The following is a 24,202-nucleotide window of genomic DNA, read 5'->3' as shown; positions in this document are numbered from 1 at the left end:
TGTATATAGTGACTCAAAACAGATAACGGAGTCACTGAGAGGCTAAGTGAGGGAGCATTGCACTGCTGACTCGCTACATAAACAACAGAGCCATTTCCGTGTTTTCCGACTGAGTGCGTATTTATTTCCAACGTCAAACAAACAGACAAACAAGGCAAGGCACGGCAAGATGTTCAGGTACTCAGTTTGTAGTTAGATTAAGCGGTCAACAAAAAATACGCTCTCCCTACTCACCCCCTCTCCATGCAGCCGCCGCGGTAAACAGGTGAATATATGCCCATTCATTCAATCACTCAATCACTGTTCCTTGACCACACCCCCCCGTGACGTGCATGAAAGGTGCAAAACTGACAGCTGAGGCCAAACACAAACACAAACCCGACTATCTCAGCATATGGCACCAACACTGTATGTAGATAAAACGATCTCTGTGTAGTAGAGTGAAAAGTGAAAACCGTTACAATTGAGGCGGCTCTCCCCTACTTATTTTTATTTATTTAATTTGTTTATTTACTGTAGATGGGACAGTGCATATTAATGGACACTGAGTACATGAGTACTCACTGTAAATACACTGGACTTGGCACTGCTGCTAAATTTCATCCGTACTCCCCAAACAAGACAACAATTGACATAAAAAGTCCATAAAAACAGAGGGCCGATAGATAACAAAATAAGTAGATTTACATGATTGCAGGAGGATTGGACATGATTCGTTGAGTTATAAAATATACAAAATTATATTTTACCAGGATGTTGCAGTGATGATACGAATGACAAGTACCTTAAGGGCTCTTTCGTTAAGTTGTTCAATTGGTCTAAAGGTGCAGACACACCAACTCCGGCGACGCACGTCAAGTCGACAGATCCCATTCATTGTCTATGCAGAGCAAGAGATCCGGCCGCGCGGTGCATCATGGATCCTACACGTCCAGTTGACGGACCAGTCGCCGTATGTGAATTTCCATAATCACGACTCCACTTCCACTTTATGCAAATTGGGTCCGTCTGACGGATGCAGCCAGCTCCCGAAACTCCGTTCAAACTATCAAACTAGGCAGTGTTGATCAAATAGGAATCAAGATTCTGTTACTGCACTACACATTTCCCGCCTCAAATGTTTTCAGAAACATACTTTAGTGTGTTGTTTAACTGTAAAATGAGATCGTTTGTGACCCAGCCACCATGTTGGAAACGGCAGAGCGAAACTCAAGCTCCGCAATACGTCACACAGACCCGCCCACTCGCTGGTGCGTTCGGTGATTCGTTGCGTCGGGATCCGTCGCCGCCAGAGTTGGTGTGTCTGCACCATAAGAGTCGTGGCTCCTGTGAAAGACCAGTTTGTGAAACAGTAGTTGATGTGGGAAAATATCATACAATGTACTGTAGGTACGCCTTAGCAGCACCGGTTGTTAAAAAAGGTCTAATTTGTTTGAAATTCTGAAGATTGAATTTAATAGTATTTGTGACCTTTTTGATGTGAATTTTAAATGTTTGGGCTGGTACTGTACTGTTGTCTCACCAACAGCTGAGACAATGCTCTGATTACTCGGGGTAGTAAAGTCACTCAGCGTTATCCAGTTTCACTCTCTGGAATGTTTCAACTCTGTCCCGTTTAGGCTCCGATGATATAAACTCTGCTCTATGTTTTAACATAATCCAGGCCTCTAAAATCCTGAGGGAGGGCTGTGTGTATGTACATAACCATTAACTAGCCCACTGGTACCTCCTTGCACAATGGCTGGAAAGGAGGGAATGAGTGAGATAAGGCTATGCAATAATGGGGATGAATAAGGAAGCATCCTGTTCGCTATTTTTGCACAACTTCCTGTCACAGCCCACAGAATTTGAGAAATAATATCACAGTATGTGTGTGTGTGCATTAACAATTAGAAGATGCAAGAAGGAGAAGTTAGATTTAACAGTTGACAAAACGAGTGTGTGAACAATAACACCCCGGCGATCAGGGTAGTTAAAGACAAAATTCATATGTTGCTTCATATTTCCTGTAAAAGAGGCCATCTCTCTCTACCAGACAAAGAGGGCTGTTTAAGTAAAAGACACGGGTGAACAAAGTAAGTGAAACACTGTCTGCAATACTCTGTATATTTACTGAAGTTTTCACAGAAAAAGACCTCACACCTAATGAAGGCTTTCAGCAAACATTTATGCAGGTGAAACTGACTGAGGAATCAGCTCCAGGGAACATGTACACACAGACACTTATTGACAGCTCTTCTGAGTAAGAGGAAATGTGCTTGAGACAATAACATGCACAGACACAGAATGCTGTTTCCTCCACAGCCACTCACACAATATCACACGATGCAAGAGTGACAGGATTCACACCTCTAATCATCAAGTCCATAAGTCATCATTTAGATCACAGACACACACCCAGAAGAACAGTCGGCTATACCGTCTGACGAGGACAAGAGGGAGCAGTGACACTACGTCAAAGTATACGTTGTCTAATACTGATCCTGCCACTGTCTGCTCTGCATGGCAGGCTGAACAGGTATCTGATCAGTTGTCTTATTAAGTGTCACCATGCCAGAAGCTGTTGTAAAATCTTAAATGATTTTCCGCTTTAAGGATGCAGAATGGGATCATAGGAGATTTCACTAATAAGACTCTGTGGGTACAATACTGACAAGAAACATGTTTTACAAACTGAAAACTGACAAAAAAGGTGGGCATTACGGATCAGGTCTCCTGGCAACTTATGGTCATTTTCCTGATGAATCATTCACTTATTCAATTGTCTTGATGTCAAACATAGATTATTATGTTACAAAAAAAGTCAAAAATATAAATTTATTCTGACCTTGAACAGGCGAAACTTGTGGAGGGTCGGGTGAGGGTACTTAAGGATTGTAATCGGAAGACACAGACTCAATAAGTCAACTGTGACAAGTCAGAAACAGATCTACATCTACAGCCACCCAGGTGAAGGTGAAAGAACGTGCCAGGTATTATATTTCAGCTGTGTCATGACTCTGCATTCTTCTGTGTGCCTGCCTCAACCAAGTGGTCACTGGCACTTTATTTTCCTACAGTTTAGCTTTCACATCCAGAGAGAACAGGCAAAGCAGAGCAAACCAAACACGGCCCTCAGCTGAGCCAACAGTCGCTCCTCTTATCTGTGAAGTACAGTAAAGACAGAGTAAACAGAGGCCACTGTGCTCTTCAACCATCATTCTCATCCATGAAGATTCTTCTGACAAGCGTTTTCAGTCCGTCTAATTACTGAACAGGATATTAATTTAACATGAGGGTGAGTCACAACTAACTGTGGTGTTAAAATGTAACCTCTCTATATCCATTGCACCATGAGTAACTTGTTGTTATCACTGGCTGCATCACCACTTATATATTTACTGCTTCACCTTCTGCATTTCTTATGTGATCCTTCTCTCCGCCTCCTCCACTCTCCAGTCAGTGATGGCTTAGTTGGTTCCCCTTGCTCCGCCTTGCTCTCTAAAATACTCCTGCTGACTCCGAGCCAAGAGGCCCCTGCCACTAGCAGTCCATTAACCACTCTAGTTTCATGCTGGCACTCACTCATCCTATTCTTCACTTCACAGTATGCTCTTCTTCCCCTGAAATCTAGAGAGCAGGAAACGGTGTCTGTCTGTGTGTTTCTCAGTGTTGCGTGTGAGTTTGCGAGTGTTGGGGGAAACACAACAAACACGTCTACGTACATATTTATCAAAGAAAAAGAAAAGTGACCTGCTGTGCCCCGACTCTAACTCCTGACTATTTTACTTGACTCAGACTGCTTGTGTCAGACTGTGACTGAAGAGTGGCGACTGGCTTAATTCACAGCATTATCTTAGATTAAGCATTTGCTGAGGTGGTTCCCCCAGGAAGTAGGTGCACCGCTGCACAAAGAAATACGCAGGCTCAAGTTCTCATGCTTGAAGGAAGCTGCACTTGTATTTGCCATTAATCAGGCCTTAATGCATCAACACCAACATGCGTTCAGGAATTAAACCTGTGCCTGGGGGCAAAGTGGGGACCAATCCCAATTACAACACCACAAATGACATATGCTACTAACTACAACACAAATGCAGTATTTAAATAAAGCTGTAGGGCAAATAATGTGAATGGTGATGAAACATCAATATGTTCTGTGAAGATTCTGAAGCTGTCAATCTCTGCGGATCTACCTATCCGTTACAAATTTATTCTTGAGGCATTAAAGCAGAAGTAAGTGATATATTTGTGTTAATATAAGTCTTAAATAGTTATATCTTCCGACAGCAATCACTTACATAGAGTGTTTGGACTGAAACACGGGTCTCTCAGTCCCTCTGCTCTGCTCTGAGCCGAGGAGAAAACATTTATCGTATCCTACAGTTTTTATCCAATGAGGAGAGAGAACGGCATGCAGGGCTGTGTGTGCAGCCAAGGGACGCCGTGAATGTGGCGACGTAGGGACGAGGACTGTTATGGTGCGTTCAAGGAAACTCGTATTTTTCCGACCGTGAAGTCGTACCAGTTCGATCTGGTACGAGTTCACCGGTCGGAAGTTACGAGTGGCCGTTATAGTGACTTTCACTGGTAAAACCGGTCGGAAAAACACGAGTGGGTTGCCTGGAACGCTACAAAGTCGTAAGTTGTGACTTGAAGCTGTAATTTACGATTTCAAAAGCCTGCCTGGAACGCAGCATTAGCGAAAACGACCGGACCACTTACTTCTGCTTTAAAGTTTTCTTTACATCCATTTTGTTACTGCTACACCTTTTATCATTCTTGATGTAAAAAGTGAAAAGAATTCACATTTATTAACATGACAGCGGCGATATAGCTGGTGGGCTGAGGTTGCATGCATGAGCAAGTCAGCATAGTTTCCAACTCTGTGAATATTCAACAAGAAAAGGAAATATGTGCCGCTTGAGGGTTCACCATTTACTTGAGCAGGTGTGCATCTTCATGTTACCTGAAATACTGTAAGTTATAAGATAATTATATAATATTTACAATGATCAGAATTAACAACAACCCTCCCAAGTGCAATTTATGTGATGTAAACAATTCCTAAGTCGAGCGTCAAATCTCTGTAAGAAAAATTCTGGCCCAGAATCTAACCCACAGTCTTATCACATTGATCAAAATGAGAGTTTAAAGTCATTGATGGGTTAACCAATAAATCTGAGAAAAATGTCCAAGAAACCCAACAAAAATGACCAAAGGCACAACTCACTGAAAACAGTGGTTAGAGGTTTCCTCGATAACCATCATTTACTATCAGTTGCTAAAACACGCTCTATCTGTTCTCTACTAGAGAGAACTTTCACCTACAAAAAAAAAAAAAAAAAAAACAGATAACGGGCCAAATGCATGCAAGATGTCCCTGAGCCAGAATCTGCGATCTAGAAATTCACCTTGTATCCCAAACAACTGTCCAGGGCAGTGATCCCTGGCTAATCCACACTGCGTCTGCCTGCTGAGCTCCGCCAGCCTGTTTATGTCAACATCATTCATGGATGCAGAGCCTCTCTGTGTCTCTGGGCCTGAGGAACACAAACAGAGCTTCAGGGAGCACAGCTACAACAGCCTGCTAAACAGAATACCTGGGTCATGCTCTGCTACTGATATACCTGTGAGCACAGTGAATCATGTAAAGCATTCCTGTTGAACCTAAGTACAGGTTATATACGCTTAAAAAAGGCACACTCAAAGAGAGCACACAGCAGGGTAAAATTACATCCCTGCAGGTTGCTTTTGTGAGGGAGAGTAGTAAACCAGGGTTTATGTTGGGGTTAGGCAACATTTAGCCTCACACAGCCAGCAAGGACGCTTTTAGGGCTTTCATTTAATTTATAGAGCTATCACCATAGTTGTTGTCAGCGCCAGTCACTGGTGAATGTGTTTGTGTCGAGAGGCTGCAGCCCAACCATAAGGACAACTAATTGTTGAACATTAATCAAATCAAATCATTTTATTATCATTATGAAGTTTAAAACAGCACAACGAAATGTACTTGTGCAACCTCTATGAAAAAAGAACATACCTTAAACACACACACACCAATAAGAGCCCTACGATCATCATCATCATTGTATCGCACTCATTTACAACAAATAATGAAACAAAAACATCATCAACCTTTTGACTCGGTGTTCATTGCACATGGTTGTATAGCAATGACAAGTGGTTTTGAAATAGTAACAGGCAGAGGAAGTAAGGTGATGTGGCAGAATATAAATACACCCATTGTATTTTGGTGAAATGAAAGTTAAAAGATAAAAATCATGCTCTCATTAGTTCTGCATGCTGCGGAAACCACTGGTATCTGTCTTAATGCAACTGACAACATAATGTATTAAACAAACAAAAAAAACGTCCTTCTAGTTTTAGATTAATCCAGAAACTGTGACCATATCTAGGAAAAGAGATGATGAGTAAAGCTGGATAACACACCCACACTGCTTCATTCAGTCCCAGACGACACAATGGAGATACATTCACACACAGATCATTTTGGCTCGGACGACCAAATACCAAGCTGAGTGGAGAACACACACAGACACGTCACTAAGTCATACATATCACATCATGTTATTATCACTGGTATGTCTGAGAAGGGAAGGGAGTCATGAAGTCATAGATAGCTGACAGATGAAATCTCACTGCAGCTCAAGTACAACACACATAATCCTGCGCCTCCTTTGCTGTTGTCTGAACTGAAGTGTAATAAAAAAATTCTGCCTGAATAGGTTCAGTAGCTAAGTAAGTGGCGTACTTAAGTCAAGGACAGACCGCACTTTAAGATGGGCAGTCACACACAGACACACACTCATGCTTTCAGGCACTCTCACAAACACAGACTCATGAATGCAGTGCTATCTCAGGACATTGCACAACTGATCGCTGATTATTATGACTCATGTTTACTTATAAACCTTCAAAACTACTATAATATGATACCAATCCCCACAGTACATTATGCTTTCATCTATTTTTGTGCCTGGCCCTTCAGCTAGACATTTGTCAAATGCTGAAAACAAAAACATAATGCACTATGCTATTGACTTCTTGCTCGCTATACAATACACATTTTATTTGTATTTCCATGTTGTACATTTGTTATCAAAATCATATTTCCTACTATCTCCTATTCCCCCTGCTTGGTGCTATTGGGCTTATTCCAATGTGGTACAATTTACATAATAGGACTGAAGTAACTGTGGTTGATGTCAGTTTGTTTCCATTTCTGTCAACAGGATATAAAGCGGCTTGTGACTAATAAAGAGCCTGAAAACTCTCTGCATGGATGTCTGAATGGGCGCAAGTGCACACATTTTTTTACTGTGGCAGTTTATTCGGTGAGCAGATGTGTTTTCTGACTCCGAGCATCCTCTATGGTTACCGTTTGTCTGGTGTGTGTACAATATCAGTTTTCACCTGTTGCTAGACGTGGCCATGGGGTTGAGTTACGCAACTGTTTGCTATGGTTGACGACAGACATCAATACCCAAGTGCCTCCCTCTGCCCTGTCATGCTCTGCTCCCACCGAAGACACCACACTGTGAATCACACATGCTGACACAGCCAGGTAGACACCACGTTACGTCACTGCGATTAAGTCATCGTGTGAAAACTCAAGGTACCAATGCCACACCTTGCCACAGAAAAGTGTGTTCATTCATTTGACGTTATTGTATTAAAATTATTTAACTTGCTAAACAAAACAAAAAACGTCTTCATATAGGCTACGGTCCCTCCGGAATAAAGAAATACAACAACAACTTAGAGCAAGCCTTCCTCTTTTTCATACGCTGTGAAAAACAACACAAGCACCGAGTCATGTGTTGACTTGTTACAATGTGTCAGGGCTGAACAGCATGAGGTGTATTGCACAGTGCAAGCCTTCAAAAGTTTGAGGGCCAGCTACTTCCTCATACTCCTCACACACACACACACACACACTGTCTGACACCCACTTACTTTGACCTAAAACGTGAATCCTACGAGGGGCATCTCAAGCTCTGCTGACAGCTGGTGCACAGCTTCAGGGGGTGGGTGAGAGTAAATTACAGGTATGGAGGTAGTTTGTTGCTTCGTAACCTCACTTGAAACATGAGAAAACCATCTGTCGTGTTAGGGGGAAAACTTCTGAGCCCCCACGTACATGAACAGACCATAAAAAAAGGTGCAGGAAGTTTAAAAACGTGGGGGATACTCACAAATTTCTTTTTTCCATCTCCATCCTCGTAGTTCTTCTTTGATTTTTTGTCCTTCTTGGGACCAGCAGCTGAGGCACCGTTGCCCGTGTGTGGGTCCATATTGTAAGTTAATCCGTTTCCTTGAATTGAGAGTCAAATAGCCCGTTTGGCGGTAATCCCCCGCACTAAGCAACAACAAAATAACAACTAACAACAAAAAAACACGTTTCCTTTAACGTTGTTGAGTTAACGTGCGAAAACAAAAAAAATGCTAACTGTTCCCCTGGGCCTGTGCTACTTTCCCTGGCTAACTAGCCCACAATTAGCACAGAGCTGCTAATGATTTGGTAGAGAGCCAACTAGACACCGAGCTCAGCCGCCTGTCTGTATCACTGAAGGAGGGAAATTCAAAGCACAGCCCCGGAGCTCCGTGGTGATGAAAAGTACGAAAACAACCTGTTGCTTCAATAAAACACAACCGAGGATGTTACTCTACCAAATACCCACACGTAACACAACCCGAAAGTTGAACTCCCCCAAAAAAAGTATGTTGCACTAAATGAGCTAACGTTAGCCGCAGCCAGGCTAGGTAAAGTCTCGGTGAGCGAGAGAGAGAGAAAGAAAAAAAGAAAAGCTCCGCTCTTCCCACGAGTTTGTTTCGGTGATTAAATCACAAAGCGACAAGTCCCTTTTACGGATAACGCGGCTCGGCAGTGTCTCCCAAATTAGTTTCCATGACTGCTCCAAGTTTAGTAAACTTTTTAACCCCTGACTGACAGCGGGGAAGTGACTGCGTCTTTAGCATGAGAGGAGTCTTCCTGTTCTATTGACAGTCCGGTCAGAGCTGGTCCGGGGGAGGAGCCTCAGCCTCAGCCCCATGCAGCCTGGGCTGTGCTGCAGCTACACCTGAGAGGATTTAACACACTGCTCCGTGACCTCAGGCCCACTAGGGATCACAGCTATATGACACACAACTGTGTCTCTTAATTTAGTTACAAACCGGAAATGTATAGCAATAACGACCATACATTCAGAGATGTTTGGTGAATGATCTTGTCACAATGGCCATAATTGTGGTTTGCATGGGATACAAGGTCTGTCATTGTTTTCCTTTATTGTTAATTTGACTGTTTTTTATTTTTTTGGTTTTTATTTTAATTTATTTCACTTAACCTTTGTTATGCTGTCATAATTGTAAATTTATTGTTGCTGTTGTTGTAGCGAATGTGGGCTGGAAAGGCTGAAATGTTGTTGTTGTTGTTGTTACAACTTGAAATAAAGCTTTGGAGAAAAAAAATGACACACAACTGTTGATTGATGCTACAGAGATCACGCAAAAGTCAGACAGTTTAGACTAGGAGAGACTAGCCTAATGTTTTCCTGGCGTCGCTATTCAAGGCTTGTGCTTCACACAACACTGATGTGGGCCAACATAATTGTGTCACAATGTAGCTATAAAATATAGCCTACAGTAAAATGCAGGAGAGGAGATTGGTGTAGGATTTTTCACAGACTTTCAATAAAATGTAAATTGAACAGTGCAGTAGAATATCTCACCACCAGTAGGCAGCACAGACCAGTCTGGCTTGATGTCTCAGTAGCCTAGGCCACTATGAAGGAGATGTGAAGTTATGGCTAACACACGACTTCTGTCACAGATGTCTGAGTGCAACATGGGGTAGCCTACACTGAACTTTAACCAGATGTCTACATTTTTAATGAGCAAAGTAGCTTCACAGTTCAACATTAGATAGCCTTTTGAATCCGTTCAAGGGATAAAGATGTCTGGGTGCAATTTGAGCTATTATTTTTTCCTAATTTATGTATCAAATGTGCTACATGAGAGAGTCTGTAACTAATGTAGTGTTATCTCTGCTATTTTCAGAATGAGTGATTACAATTCAGTGGTCTAATAGCCTATAACCATGTTAGAAAAAGGCTCTGTGGATGGGTGTCCTTAGACCTGACCAGGCAACCTCTAATCCTTATCACATAGGCCTGTGTGAAAAGACAATTTGGCAAATGGACCAACATAACATCTTAATCATTTTAGTGATAAAATATAGGCTAATTCATAAAAATATAATTCAACAATATCTTCCATATTGATGATACCAGTGCTTCATATATGTCCATATTTTGTTCAGGTGCAGGAGTAGGCTATTTGGTAAAGGTGGTGTGTAATCTATGTGGTTTGGACAGTGTGGTGGTGGTGTACTGTAAGCACTATGTGAACAAATAGTCAGAGTAGGGGCGCCACCAAGTGGTTAAAATCCAAACGACACGCGCTGCAGTGTCACCAGAGTTCACAGCATATCAAAGGTATAAAATGATGAGCCAATATTGTGGTTTAGGCTACTTCCTCTTGTTTTTTCTAAAATGATTTCACAAATGTGACTGACACTGGATGGCATGGAGAAGAATGTTTAAATGTAGTCTACAAGGCATCTGCTGTAAATGAGTGAATTAAGAAGGTGCGTGAATGTGCTGAATAATTGACCTACTTCTTAGCAGAATGTCCTCAAAATAGTTGGTCACACATTGTAAGTCATTACAGACCAAGATGCAGTGTTTGTCTAACACAAACCTGTGGGCACACATTGCACGCACACACAGGCAGACACACTCACACGCACGCACAGAGGCACAGGATTACAGAGATAGGCTCATCTATCTGCCTTGGAATGTGAGAGATGTTTTCCAGCAACAAGACTGGAGAGGATTTGCGCATCACCGGTGGCATTGAAAACGACAATAGTTTGGTTTATCGCTCAGGTCTCGTCATATACAGCGCCACTCACCCCCCCACAGTTTTCATTCTCCAGGACATTGGCACTATAAATAGTGGGGGAGAGGTTAATTAAAAAAAGAAAGTGCATGATAAAGCTGGCGGCCCTGTGACAATCATCAATCATCAGTGCATTCAAATAGCGTATTTTGTCATTTAATTACCATTATACAGTGGGAATTGAATGTTGATTGCATCATTTCACAAGACAAGACAAGTTATAGTCATACAAAATATATCAGTATACTGTATACAAACTGCTGACACTTTCTATGCTGACATCAGCCACTTCTCATTGGGAAAAATCATATGTTATCAGGGCCAGTGTTACTGGACAAATTTGTAAGCAATAGATGAATGAATACAAGCGGATTACACTCTGTCGGGAATAAACTTTTTTTTTCAAAGTGCTTTGCGGGGACCACGAGGGAGTTGCAGTGGATGATGGATTGTTTCACAATCAATTCATTAATTACCAGAAAATCAAACAGTCACTCATTTTAATCAGGGGTTCATTTGTTATCTTTCCACCTCTTATCTCGTTAATGGGGGGCTGAGCTCTGGGCCTTGAGTTGAGAAATGTAGACAACATTTGAGCCAGCGACGAATTATGTTTTATAATAGTGTGACCAGGTTAGTTACATCATCCACACTGTGTCCAAGACATCTCATGAAGGCACCTACGACATGTGTCCAGTTGTACGTGCAGAAGCAGTTCAGTGGTGACCAGCCAGTCCTCAAACCTCCACAGAAGTCTCTCCACAGAGTCCCAGAGGTTTGTCTCCAACCTCTCTACTTGTAGGAAGACCGGGCCTCCCTCAGGGACCTGTCATATGGCATGGAGGCGAAGAAAGAGTTCCGGAGCTGGCAGTTGATGAAGAACACAATGAGCAGCACCAACAAGAAGAGTAGTAGGCACATGACTATGTAGGTGATCAGATCCGGTTTGTGCAGCTCGCCCTCCCGCAGCCCGCCTCCACCTCGCCCCGTGGTGGGTCTCAGAAGGGCCGCCACGCTCACCGAACCCCCGTGGGAGGCGTTCAAGGAGGAGGGGGCGTGCGTGGAGGACTGGGCCATGAGCACCAGGTCGAAGTCCGGGGTGTCGGTGGAGTTGAGGAGGATCTGCCTCAGCATGGCGCCCTACGAGCTCACCGGTGGCGTTGGTCGGCTGCAGGACGGAAAGACACGGAGAAGGTTATATGGCCCACTGACCCCGTGCTGGTTCAGTCTGAGTTTCATACCCGATACAGCAACACAGAAAGATGCTGTGTTGCAAATTTAGAGAAAGGTTGGGAATATTCATGCAGCAACAGAAAGTAAAATAGGTTATCTGTCTGACAAGGTCACTGATAAACGATCCAGGTATCCAGATCCTCTATGAAACACCTTAAAATCAGCTGTGTTAGACCAAACTGTAGATAAACAGGCGACTTTGTTATTTTACCCTTTGTGGCATCTCCTTAAAGGAACTAAAGCGCGTATCTTAGTCGGGGAGAATCACTTACTTTGTTGTGCGCTGCGAAGACTTCCGCAGGTGAGCTGGAAAAGATAAAATCCCGGCTCAGCATTCCTCAGTGTCCCCGTCTCTGTCCGCTCCAGCCCCGCCGAGGACGCGCTGTGGAGAGGCGGTGGGTCGATGGCTTCAAGTCTGAGCCCACAGACCATATGTTACAGGTAGAGAGATACGGACACAGAGTTCCCCCTGTCACGTTGAAAACAGAACTGATCAAATCCACGTGTGAGCGCAGATCATGGTCCAAAGTAAAGCAACAGCCGTCATCGCCACGTCTCCACTTGTTGGCTTTTTAGATCCAAATCGTCCTGCTGTGCGTGAGGCTAAAAAAGCACAAACTGCGTGATACGGGAGGCTACTGTGGCGACACCCAAATGACTCTAGGGTCTGACAGACGAGGTGAAGTTCAACTGCATCGCTGGTGCGCACACAGCTCCTCTTGTGCGTCTTGGTGCGCAGAACAACGAGATCTCCTTTTGCTTGTGCGTACAGAGCGCAGAGAAAGGGCACACCGGATCGCCTGAATGTCCACCCCGTTGTTTTTGTTTTCCAATCCCGACTCTCTGCTTGTTTTATATCCAGAAAGGGGTCGATAGGTGCCGGATAGATATGCAACCGATGCTCTGCCCCTGAGGGATCATCGACCCAGAGTGACTAAAATCAGACGAAATGAAGGGATTAAGCACAACAGTACACAGGGTCGTGAACAGCCTCCCATCTTCGCCCTGGATTGCGTGTGCATGACCGAGGGATCGAGAGAGAGAGAGAGAGAGAGAGAGAGAGAGAGAGAGAGAGAGAGAGAGAGAGAGAGAGAGAGAGAGAATTGCAGATCTGGAGTGGGGAGCAGGGACGTCACGGGTAGGGAGAGTCACATGAGGCATCTATCTATCTATCTATCTATCTATCTATCTATCTATCTATCTATCTATCTATCTATCTATCTATCTATCTATCTATCTATCTATCTATCTATCTAATCACCCTCATATTGTTTCAAAGTGATGGGAGAAAGTTGAGTCAAATTTCTGGACCAGTGTGGGGAATGTCTCACACTGGGGTGATGAGAGAACAGGAAAGGGTGTGAGATTGGTGAGTGCGTGTAAGAACTCATAAGGGTGATTCACTTTCAGAAAAGGTCTATCAGGTAAGCTATTGTCTCATTTGGACTCATCTGAAGCCCCCTTGTATGAAGAGAACTACTCCCTGTCCAGTTATGTCAGTTAGGTAACCAAACGGCCCTTTGAATCTCCTTTTATGATCTGTATGTCTGTGGAACATACATGTGTTTGCTTTCTGTGAAATTTAGCGTTGGTGCTAGACATGAGGGATAAAAGAAGCTCCTAAAGATGAAGACCTGGAGCCAGTTTGCTCTTACATGAGCATGCACACAAAGGGTCTGCTGATCACCCTAAGAGCTCTGCTGATCTGTTTCATATTCATCCACACCTGTTCTGTCACAACAGAATGGCTGGCAGGCAGAGAGAGCAAGGACAAGGGGACGGACACACAGACACACACAGTGAGAAAGAGAGAGAAAGGCAGAGAGAGATACACATGATATACTATATACACACACACACCACAGCAAAAATACTGTAACACACCTCTAGATTGAAAACAATGCATACACACACATACAGACACTAAAAAGTTTGTCTATAAATGACCAACAAATACCTGACACTGTCCTGGTGTCGACTCTGCATTCAGGAATGAAGACGGATTACAGTGGGCCAGAGTTTGGTGGAATGTGCTTGTGACATGGGGAATCTAAATTCAGCCGAGAGCCTTGTTTACATATTGTACGTGGAGGGACAGCAGTGATAGTGACAGCTAAGGAGATTACTGTTGATTATTACTCTCACTTCGCTACAGGCCTGCTGCTATCCCCATCGCACATAAGCGAGACAGACACAAAGGCAATCTGACCCATTTTGCCAAAATCTTGTGCGAGTGCCCTCAAGTGGTGGCAGTGGTAGATTTGCGAAACACCATTGTAAAGTTGGGAAAAGACCTAACCCCACCCCCTAGTGCAATGAGGCATTGTGGTTTAGTGAAAAGTAGGAGCAGAATGGCAGAGAGGAGGGTTGTGATATACCATGATGTATAGGGTGATTGATGTCTTTCTCTGTGACTAATTCTGAAGAGATATCAGCCGTTGCTCATTAGCTGTAGGCCATGGCAGTGGAATTTTGATTAGCAGTAGTGAATTGTAAGTCACCACTATAGGTACATTAAGGGTCTTAGGCAATCTGAGCCCCCCTACTCAACCTCCTTGACACAACACAAAGGCCTCTCTCTTTCAGTGTGTTTGTTCTTCTGTTTCATCCATGCACACACTAACAGAGGCTCAATGCATCTCTGGCTGTTTACTCTTTCACCTTTCACGTCCTACTCTTTGGAGTCTTCGTTAGCTTTCTAATTCCCCCTCGTGCCTCTTTTCCATTTCTGTGTTGTGTGGTCTGTTTCTCTCCTCCTCTCTCTCTCTACACCCCTCTCTCCAACTCCTTCTGTTTCTTAATCCTGTTAATCCATTAAAAAATGGAGTTGTGGGGGACACACTCATCCATGAAGCACTAAGAGCTCTGGATGGAGATAAACAAGCAAACTACAAGTTTAGGGGATTTCCTTCTCTGAGTAATAATGTCGTTTTTACAAGATGATAAAGAAACGATAGCGAGAAATGCTTAAAAAGAATCTTAATGTTTCTGCTGATGTGACATAACCAGAGCAAATGGCAGGCTATGTAAATCAACAGGGATTATGCAGCCACGCAGCTTTCTCTTCTCTTACACACACAGTGATAGAACACACAGTGGTGCACCTCCTCTGCACTGTCAGCTAACTGGAGAATTGGGTTTGCTCAGGGGCTGTTATTTTTTTTATTATTCTTAATTTTCATTATTTGCAAGGAGAGGAGAAAAGATCAGCATTTAGGAAATCTTCCCTCAAAGCCGTCTGCCTCTGTTTTACATCATTAAGCTTCAGACACCGCAAATTATGCCATGTCAAGCAAGGGTGAAGTAAAAAGCGCAGACAAAAAGCACTGGTACTCGCAGCAGTGCTTTCCCCAGCTGGTAATACTAATTCCTTTATGGCCAAATTGCTCGAGTCTGGTGAGTTTTGTTTATTTTCGCTTCATGAAAGAGTAATATTGTTTTGTTGCTTTCCTCAGCATGAGCTCCTCAGTGCAGTGCTGTTGTTTGCCACACAGGCAGAAATCTAACAGCCCCCCCACCCCCAAATATAGAGTCTATCTATTTCTGCTTTTCATTCTTTCTGCCCATCACTGCCTCCTAAAAACAATGCTGCCAAAGCTCCAAAATCAATGATAATCAATCATTTTTACCAATATAACCACTGCGTTTTTCTGTGCTTCACAGACACGCACACGCACGTACGCACGTACGCACGCACGCACGCACGCACGCACACACACACATACACACACACACACACACACACAGCGGGACAGATTATGAAAGCAGCCACACACACACACACACACACACACACACACATATATATATATACACACACATATACATATATACATATGTATACAGTAGCCTTTATATATGTAAGTGCGCACTTACATAAACACAGAGAGGCAGACAGGGAGAGAAAACATGCAGTCACACAGCAGCACACACACAATATGATCACTAATGGCCAAACAAGCAGCCAGGACTCCTTTATCTCTGATGTCAATACAGTTCCATTTTCTGTCTGAGTGATTTCCAACTAAAATCTTAAACAAACAAAAAAGAAAAGTGACATGCAAATGCCTCTCCTCTCTTATTTTCTGTAATTGTGTTCATTTTCTTTGAACCATCTCCTGCTTAACCTCCGTGAGAAAAATCAGCTGGTAAAATAGGATTTCTCCCTGTCAGTGCATCAAACGCCCCCATTGGCAGAAATCAGACGCTCTACAATTAGTCACTTGATTATCTCGCCAGAACACCAAATGCTGCCTCTCATCTCAGGGAGGAATAAAAAGGGAGACATTTACTTTCCTGCAGGGGGAAAATGATGGATACTCAAAATATATATAACCTCTAGAAACACAAAAAACACAGGGCCACCACTGAAATTGAAATTGTTCACAGATGTAAATATGTATGTTTTGTGGATTCAAAATATGTGAACCAGCAAATACAGTATAGGCACCATAGGAGAATGCACACAGTGAAACTGCTTTAGAATTAACATAGATTTTACTGTTTATGTTTTGCTTTTTTGACAATTTTTGTTGGTATTATATTTATTGCAGTACAGGTTTAAAAACACATTATATTCTACTGTATATACAGTCTAGGCCCACATCTCAGTGCAGGTCAAGTGGCCTCTCAGCTCTATGACAAACAGAGCAGACTAAGTGAGTGTAAGGCCACGGGGGTGTTTCAGAGTGATCTTGAGAACAGTAAATAAACAACAAGCAGAGGAGCAGAGATGCTGAGGCTCGCCTCGCTTCATGCGTTCCCTTCTTTTTCCATCTGCATTTAAAAATGCAAAGAGTTTAGAGGAGGTTGCATTTAGGATCAGTGAAAAAGGTGTCAAGAGGGGTAGGGGGTGCCCCTAGGAGCGCCCCTACTCCAGTAGCTATGTTGTAGAGTGGAGACTCACCTGCAAAGCTGTGGTTACTCAAAACATAAAGAAAAGGAAGCAGCAGGAGTGGAGGAGGTAGTGTAGGAGAAGGGAAATGGGAAGGGTGAGGAAGAGGAGGAAAACTAAATAGATCAAGAAGGAATAAAAGACCCAGTGTTCTATGAGACATAGTCACTGATCCCACCGTGTGTGTGTGTGTGTGTGTGTGTGTGTGTGTGTGTGTAGTTCAAAGTTTTGCTGTTTGTAGGCTAAGGATGGAAGGATGAAGAGAGGATGGTGAGAAGGAGAAAACACAGACAGAGACAGCTAACTACTCAACACATGTCCCGGTTCTTGTGTCACTAGGGTCACAGTCGGCAGTGATTCAGACAAAATAAACAGTGACAGGGAGAGGAAGAGCCAAGCAGACACACAAAACATAAAAAGAAAAGAGAGGGAAACGGAGACAAACACAAAGTGACAGAGAATAAAAGAGATGCCAAGGCGGACCAAAACAAACAGCAGGTTTAAAAAAAAGAAGAAAAAAAAGAAGAGACCAAAAGGAAGTAGGAGGGTAAGTGAGTGAGTGAGGGAGGGAAGGTGAGGATAAAATACGTAACAAAACAAAACAAGAAGCCAAGCCAGAGCAGAACAAAGAAAGAGAAAGGCGAAGTGAGTCAGAAGATGGATGGTGGCGCAGCAGCTATGGCTAGCCCATAAAAGGGAAACTATGTTGTAGGTACATAAATATACTGAGGGGAAATGTTGCTGTATATTACGAGCAGCGGCACTGGGGCTGCTATAAACATAACTTCCTCTCTATGTCTCACCCATTCTCCTCTTATACTCACACACAACTCTTACAGAAAGTGAATGGGAGAGTGTTTTGCCGTCCAGGAAGTTTCTGTACAGCATTTCAAATCTATTACTCACTGCTGTCAGTGATAATGAGATAAATACGATTCAAAAGGAGGAAAACAGCGTTGGTACTGTAGCAAATGCTACCAAACTGATGATGGTGATGATGATATACTGAGTCATGTTCTGAAAAAGTGTTGTGTCTCTCTCTGCATTGGTACAAATGACATAGATGCTGGTGCCTATTTTGGACTTCCGTGTTGATAAAATTAGATGGTGATGGTGGTTATTATTGACTCTATTCTCAGAGGATTCTTTCATAAGAAATATTCTGGTTTATGGTGTGACTTAACATTTTGTCCTTTTGTACTTTTATTGGTAATGGAGCATGTGTTCCTGGATTAGTGTTGAATATTTATTACAAGTTACAGTGTAATGATGTAATAAATCAAGATAATCCATCCATCCATCGGCTTTTTATGTGCAGGGCTGTGGGGGGTGGGGGGTGGGGGGTAGGGCAGGTTGCCATGCAGGCTCTCACAGAACAAGAACACGCACACGGGCAATTTTTGAAAATGCTAATCGACCTAATGTGCATGAACCTGGAGAGAACACACTGCCACAGGGAGAACATGCAAACCTAAAAGGCCCAAAGCCCAGGAATCAAACCCACAACCATCTTGCTGAGAGACACCAGGGCTAACCACCGAACCACCATACTGACTGTTGAGGCCAGACTTATTAACTATATGATTACATCCCATTAAATCCCAGTAAGGAATCGTGATACTGGGGGTTAATGGAGAGACGTTTCCTCACTTGGTCAGGGCAGGAGCTGGGCTGAGTTTTGCCCAAATCAGGCATCTTAATTCCCAAAAGAATTCACTTTAATCAGTCCTCAGATTAGGTTAAACAGCAGGTCATAGACTGCAGCTTGATGAGGCCAGCTTGTACATCTAGCTTCCTAATAATCAGGCTGTATAATTTGCCCTGTAATGGATAGAATTTAGTGCTCAAGCTCCAAATTCTATGAGATTCGTTTCAATACAGAAAACAGCAATGCTTTGACAGTCATGCTGACAAAATGTCTCCCATTGTGCTCTAGTCGGACTGAGTGCGGTTTCAGCTGCGTATGGTACTCTCATTCTTCAGTGCGGCGGCTCACACGCTTCGAGGGCCGGTTGAGCCACCTGGAGGGCCTGTCAGGGAGTTGTCATATCAATCCCTCCATCCATCTTGAATCAGAGCGCTGTGGCTTTGAAGAATTGGTAAACACTCAACGAGTATTTCCTTCTGATAGCCCCTCTGATGTCCCCTTCCTCCGCCACTCCATCAACCCCCTGACTGCTCCAGAAATGAGATATTGGCGTTTCACCAATGATGGGGGACTAAGAACTACAGTTTCATGATTTTTTCCGCAGGCTGACATGTGAGTAAAGTCAGAAACCAGTCAGAGCAGGTTATGATATTCCTATAACTGTATAATAAAGGCTGTGTCTTTGGTGATAAATTGCTAAGATTATGACAGCTTTCTGCTTTACAATTGTCCTTTGGCTTTTTTTTTTGTCCCGACGAGCTCCTCTCCAGAGGGCTTTCTCCTAATGAGATGCTGCAGTGAGAGACTGAGTTGGCTTAAGGGGGTGATTGATGCCTTGGATAGGGTTTGTATCTGTGTGTGAGCTTGTGCAGAAAGGATGACTGACACATAGTCAGTCTGTGAGACGGCATACCGCGAGAGTAAGAGTCACCAAGAGACTTTTGGGCTTAAGCCTTCTTTGGTGTTAATGCAGCCATTGATATGAGAGTGTAAGCTTTTGTGTACAAACAAGTTAGTGTTCAGTTTGTCAGTGCAAGTGCCGGTGAGACAGTCTGGTGTGTGAGTGCGCATGCATATGTCAGTGTTCACGCCTGAGTGCTGGAAGTGTGTGTGGATATCTGTGTGTGACTGAGCCCACCTACGTGAGTGTTCAAGCCTCTAATAATATACACGGACGGGTAATCTGCTATGTATGTATGTATACATTTAAACATGGAGGTAAGCATATTTTTTTATGTGTGCATGCATGTTGCTAAGTTTGTCTCCTGAGGGGCTTCCAGGCAGTAGGCGGGAGGTGCGTTGGAGAGTCTAATCTCTCCTCCAAATCCCTGGAATCCCTGTCTTTCAGAGGCAGGAGGTCATATCGCTCACTGCTCTGCCAGGAGAGACAGAAACAGAAGAAGACAGATGGAGGAGGCGAGAGGGATGGAAGGAGAGGGAGGATGAAGAGGAGAAGAGGAGGGGAGAGGAGAGGGAGGGCTGGAAACACTTCCTCGCCTTGGGCCTCTGGGACAAATTACACCAGAGAGGCGATGTCAGTTATACTGTGTAGCTCTACAGCGCTCTCTCTCTCTCTCTCTCTCTCTCTCACACACACACACAAGTCATCAATGTCTCCTATGCAAGCAAACAGGCCAGTCTACTCACTTCATGCATGAAAAGACACATACATACATTATGTATCTTGTGATTAAAACAGACAAAATGCAAACACATGTACAGCACACACTGATGCACAAAGACAAAGACACACACACACACACACACACACACACACACACACACACACACACACACACACACACACACACACACACACACACACACACACACACACACACACACACTGACAGTGTATTATTGAGTAACACCCCAAAGGCCAAAACTCATATCAAAAGTCTGAGGGAGAGCACTGAAGGAAATCAGATAATAGAATTTCCTGTTAACTTCCAAAAGCAAATATCCCTCAGACTGATTTTGTTGCTATGGTGATTGGCCAGTGAGGGTCTCAACTGCTGTTTATGTGTATCGTGAGCTGTACAACATTTCTTGGGTTCAACTAAGTATTTTTTTTTTTAGACAATGTTATGGCATTTCTGTTTTATTGGTCTGCATATGTAGTGCAGCAGTGAAAAATAGAGGGAGAGAGAGAGGAAAAATGGAGGAGACAGAGACATGTGACAAAAGGTTATAAACCAGACTCCACAACATGATGAGGACGGATGCTCCTCGGAGTGTACCCCAGCCTGTAATTGTGATCGTCACAGAGTTTTTTTTCAAAAGGTGTGCCTGGCAACATTTCATCTGGAAACATACACATCATTAAGTGAGACTGCAGTGGATTGGTTTATCACCTCACACCTGTTAATTATGTTGGCGGTAATTTGTAGACTTTGTCCTCGTGAAACGATTATGTTTGGAAATTTAGATACAGATTTTGTTAGCACTCCCACAGAAAAGAAACAGATTAGAGTTTGTACACTTTACAGGTTTGGATTAGATGATTACATTATTTTGTGAATATTAAAGTCCATAAAACTAACAAGCAAATCTACGTGCAGCTAGCAGCATGACAGTCCATCACTGTGGGAACTTGCCAACTGTGGATTTAAAACTAATAAGGCAACAAAAACTGAAAAGGTAATTTGAGTATTTCTGGCACAATCAGTGTCGTCTGGACCAAACAATTTCCCTGCAGGGATCATTACAGCTTTATTTTAGAATAAGTTCCACTGAAAACAAAGACTCCAAATCTGTTGACCCTCATCATGTCTAGTCTAAAATATGGTGACCATGTAAGGTAAGTTTCAGTGACAGCTTTACAGAGTTTGTTGGCCCTCGTGTAATGGCAGACTAGACAATAAAAGGAAGTCTGCCAGTGACAGCTTGAAACAATGCAGAGAGCTCAGTGACAGCGGTGAATGAACGGTATGGAGTTAGTGAGCTCTGATAAACATCTGGACATACGGTGGAACAGAATGTTTACCGTGCTGCTTTAGAGGGCAGCTGTAAGGATGTCGAAGACACGCAAGTGTGTCGCTGAGGTCGACACAACACACACAGGTGCATGACTCAGCTGCACATAGACACACATTAAGTGGAAAGTCTTTCGCCCAGTCACAGAGGGGGTTTGTGGCTTTTAAGACTCTTTCTTTCAGCAAGCTGTATAGTCTGGATTATCTGTATATAACACTTTCACAGCAGAGCGAGTAGAGCTCTGGACAATGAGTGACAGTGTTATTACTGGGGAAATACAAGTGTTTTGTTCGCTTTAGTATATTTTGGTTGTGACTATTCATAACAGTTGTGCTAAGGTGCAATAACCAATTATAAAAAACTGCATTAAACCGACTCAAGATATTTGGTTTTGCTCCAGCGCCACTCATCAACTGCAGGCTACTGATGGGGACAAACATTATAGTCTCATTTATTTAGCCTCATTGAAATTCATTCAACTCCAACCATCAGTACAAACAAACAAAACACTCCAACGATTAAACAGCCGCTTTACAGCTTACTCTCTTTAATTCAAGGATCAAAAATATGACAATATACAGTACAAGATTTTGCTTTAATCAACATGTCTTGCGTACAAGTTAAAAATACAGTATTTCAGATAATTTGTCTTTCTGGCAGTGGGAATTGTCAAAAACCACCTCTTTTCATTAGTAGCCTGGTCCTGCGCACAGAAAATAGTTAGCTGCTCTCTCACATCTCTGACACACACACACACACACACACACACACACACACACACACACACACACACACACACACACACACACACACACACACACACACACACACACACACACACACACACACACACACACACACACACACACACACACACACACACAGTACAAATAAACTAAGACACAAGTTTCAGTCCAACTACTTACTTAAATGAAACTTGACACTAAACAACATTTGTGTATATGGAACAAAAACTCTGCAGTTACATGATGAAAACCTCTGACTTAAAAACTAGCACTCAACTTGAATGGTACAAAGAAGCATGTTTGGGCCTAATATATTGTACCTACCAGTGACTTTATGCTTTTAACCAAGGAAGCATCAAAACTACCTGTAAGGGTTCACATACAGTACGTTAGTGATACATTTGTCATTGCAGTATCTTCTCTCTTGCAAGCAGAGGTTTGAGTAATGATGTTAAGATGGACACAATTTGATATGTTTATGCCCCCAAAACTAATGATACAATACAATAGCCTCTAAATGTTATTAAGAAAAGTCGGCTTCTGCTGATCCTTCCCTGTGACTAATGACATTTGATAGCATCTACACAACAACAGAATAATAACATTGGGAGGTTTTTTAGCTTGATAATCTTTTATTTATTTTTATCCAATTGACTTTGAAGGGGACTTTGGGATTGTCTGGTGTATTCTAATTATCTGAACCCACAGCACAATCCTGGGAGGAACCTGTGCAATCCATCTGAATGAATAAAAAGATTGTATTCAATAAAAAAACAACAGTTTTGTTTATGAAATTTCAACATGGGAATATGCGAGTACCGGTGTTGTGTTAACACTGCAGGTTGCTGTTTTTCGAGACACAATAGGGAACAAAAATGGGAAGCCTTAAAGTGAGAAATTATAACTTTAGGGGTTGCTGAAGCTTTGTAACAAGAAACACAAACATATTCTGAACACATCTCGTACAAATCCTGACTGGTCTGGACCGGGGGATTTGTCTGCATCTACACTGACTGGGTTAATGGCTTATTTTTGTTGTCAAAACCCCAACCTTGGCTGCTATTACATAAAAGACAGATACTGTGACTGACCCCCAGACCAACACTTTCTTCAGCTACCTATTTGTATATATACAGTATGTGTGTATGTTGTTTGCTGCAGAAAGTGTTTCCCTTTGTACAATAATAAAATACGGTATCCCATTTTTAGCAATTTATCAAATTGCAAATTTGAACTGGAGACACATTTTTTCAATTTTTGGTTTAAGTAGTTAATCTATTACCTATTAGTCCACTTGCCAGTCACATCAATGGTGTCTAACACAACAAGTTGGCTAGTGCAGTGATATGTCAAACAAGGCTCCAAAAGAAACGCAAGACCATAAGATTACTTCTGAATCAGAATCCCAGTGTTTTCCAGACAAATATCACTGCTGTTCTAAGAGACAAGTATCACATATCTCTGTGGACTATTTCCATGATTTTCTCATCTCATAAATGTCTGGTTTCCCTAAAGCAATCAGACTGAGGAGTTTTGGTGTCTTTGTGAGCTTCTCATGAGTACTGACCCACTGCATTTACAGCTGTAAACACAGCTCCTCCAGGACATGTCGCTTTTGGTTGCCATGCTAGAAAACGAGTGGCGGAGAGACACTTTGTGCTGCTAAGGCGCCATGAAGAGGCGGATATCCACATCACTTATCTAGGTCATATTTCAACACTTTTATTGGCTTGAAGCTAT

The 24,202-nt window shown here is 42.8% G+C and overlaps 2 protein-coding genes across 2 annotated transcripts in view; both read right to left on the bottom strand.

Moving 5' to 3' along the window:
* The window catches only part of diaph1 (diaphanous related formin 1), a 101,351-nt gene extending 92,361 nt beyond the window's left edge, over positions 1 to 8,990 (bottom strand). Inside the window, exon 1 of the mRNA XM_083980237.1 lies at positions 8,199 to 8,990. Within this exon, the coding sequence (XP_083836363.1) occupies positions 8,199 to 8,297 (99 nt within the window). The 5' untranslated portion in view covers positions 8,298 to 8,990. The remainder of the gene's footprint in view (positions 1 to 8,198) is intronic.
* Positions 8,991 to 11,757: 2,767 nt separating this feature from the next.
* On the bottom strand, positions 11,758 to 12,099 carry smim32 (small integral membrane protein 32; the record flags this gene model as incomplete). Its single annotated transcript, XM_083981071.1, has 1 exon — positions 11,758 to 12,099. One exon carries the CDS (start codon positions 12,097 to 12,099, stop codon positions 11,758 to 11,760), a length of 342 nt encoding a protein of 113 aa, XP_083837197.1.
* Positions 12,100 to 24,202: the final 12,103 nt, after the last annotated feature.

The sequence above is a fragment of the Trachurus trachurus genome (assembly GCF_905171665.1).
Source record: "Trachurus trachurus genome assembly, chromosome: 10".
NCBI lineage: Eukaryota > Metazoa > Chordata > Actinopteri > Carangiformes > Carangidae > Trachurus > Trachurus trachurus.
Note: the sequence above shows the minus strand (reverse complement) of the source record. Positions and strands in the feature narration are given on the sequence as shown.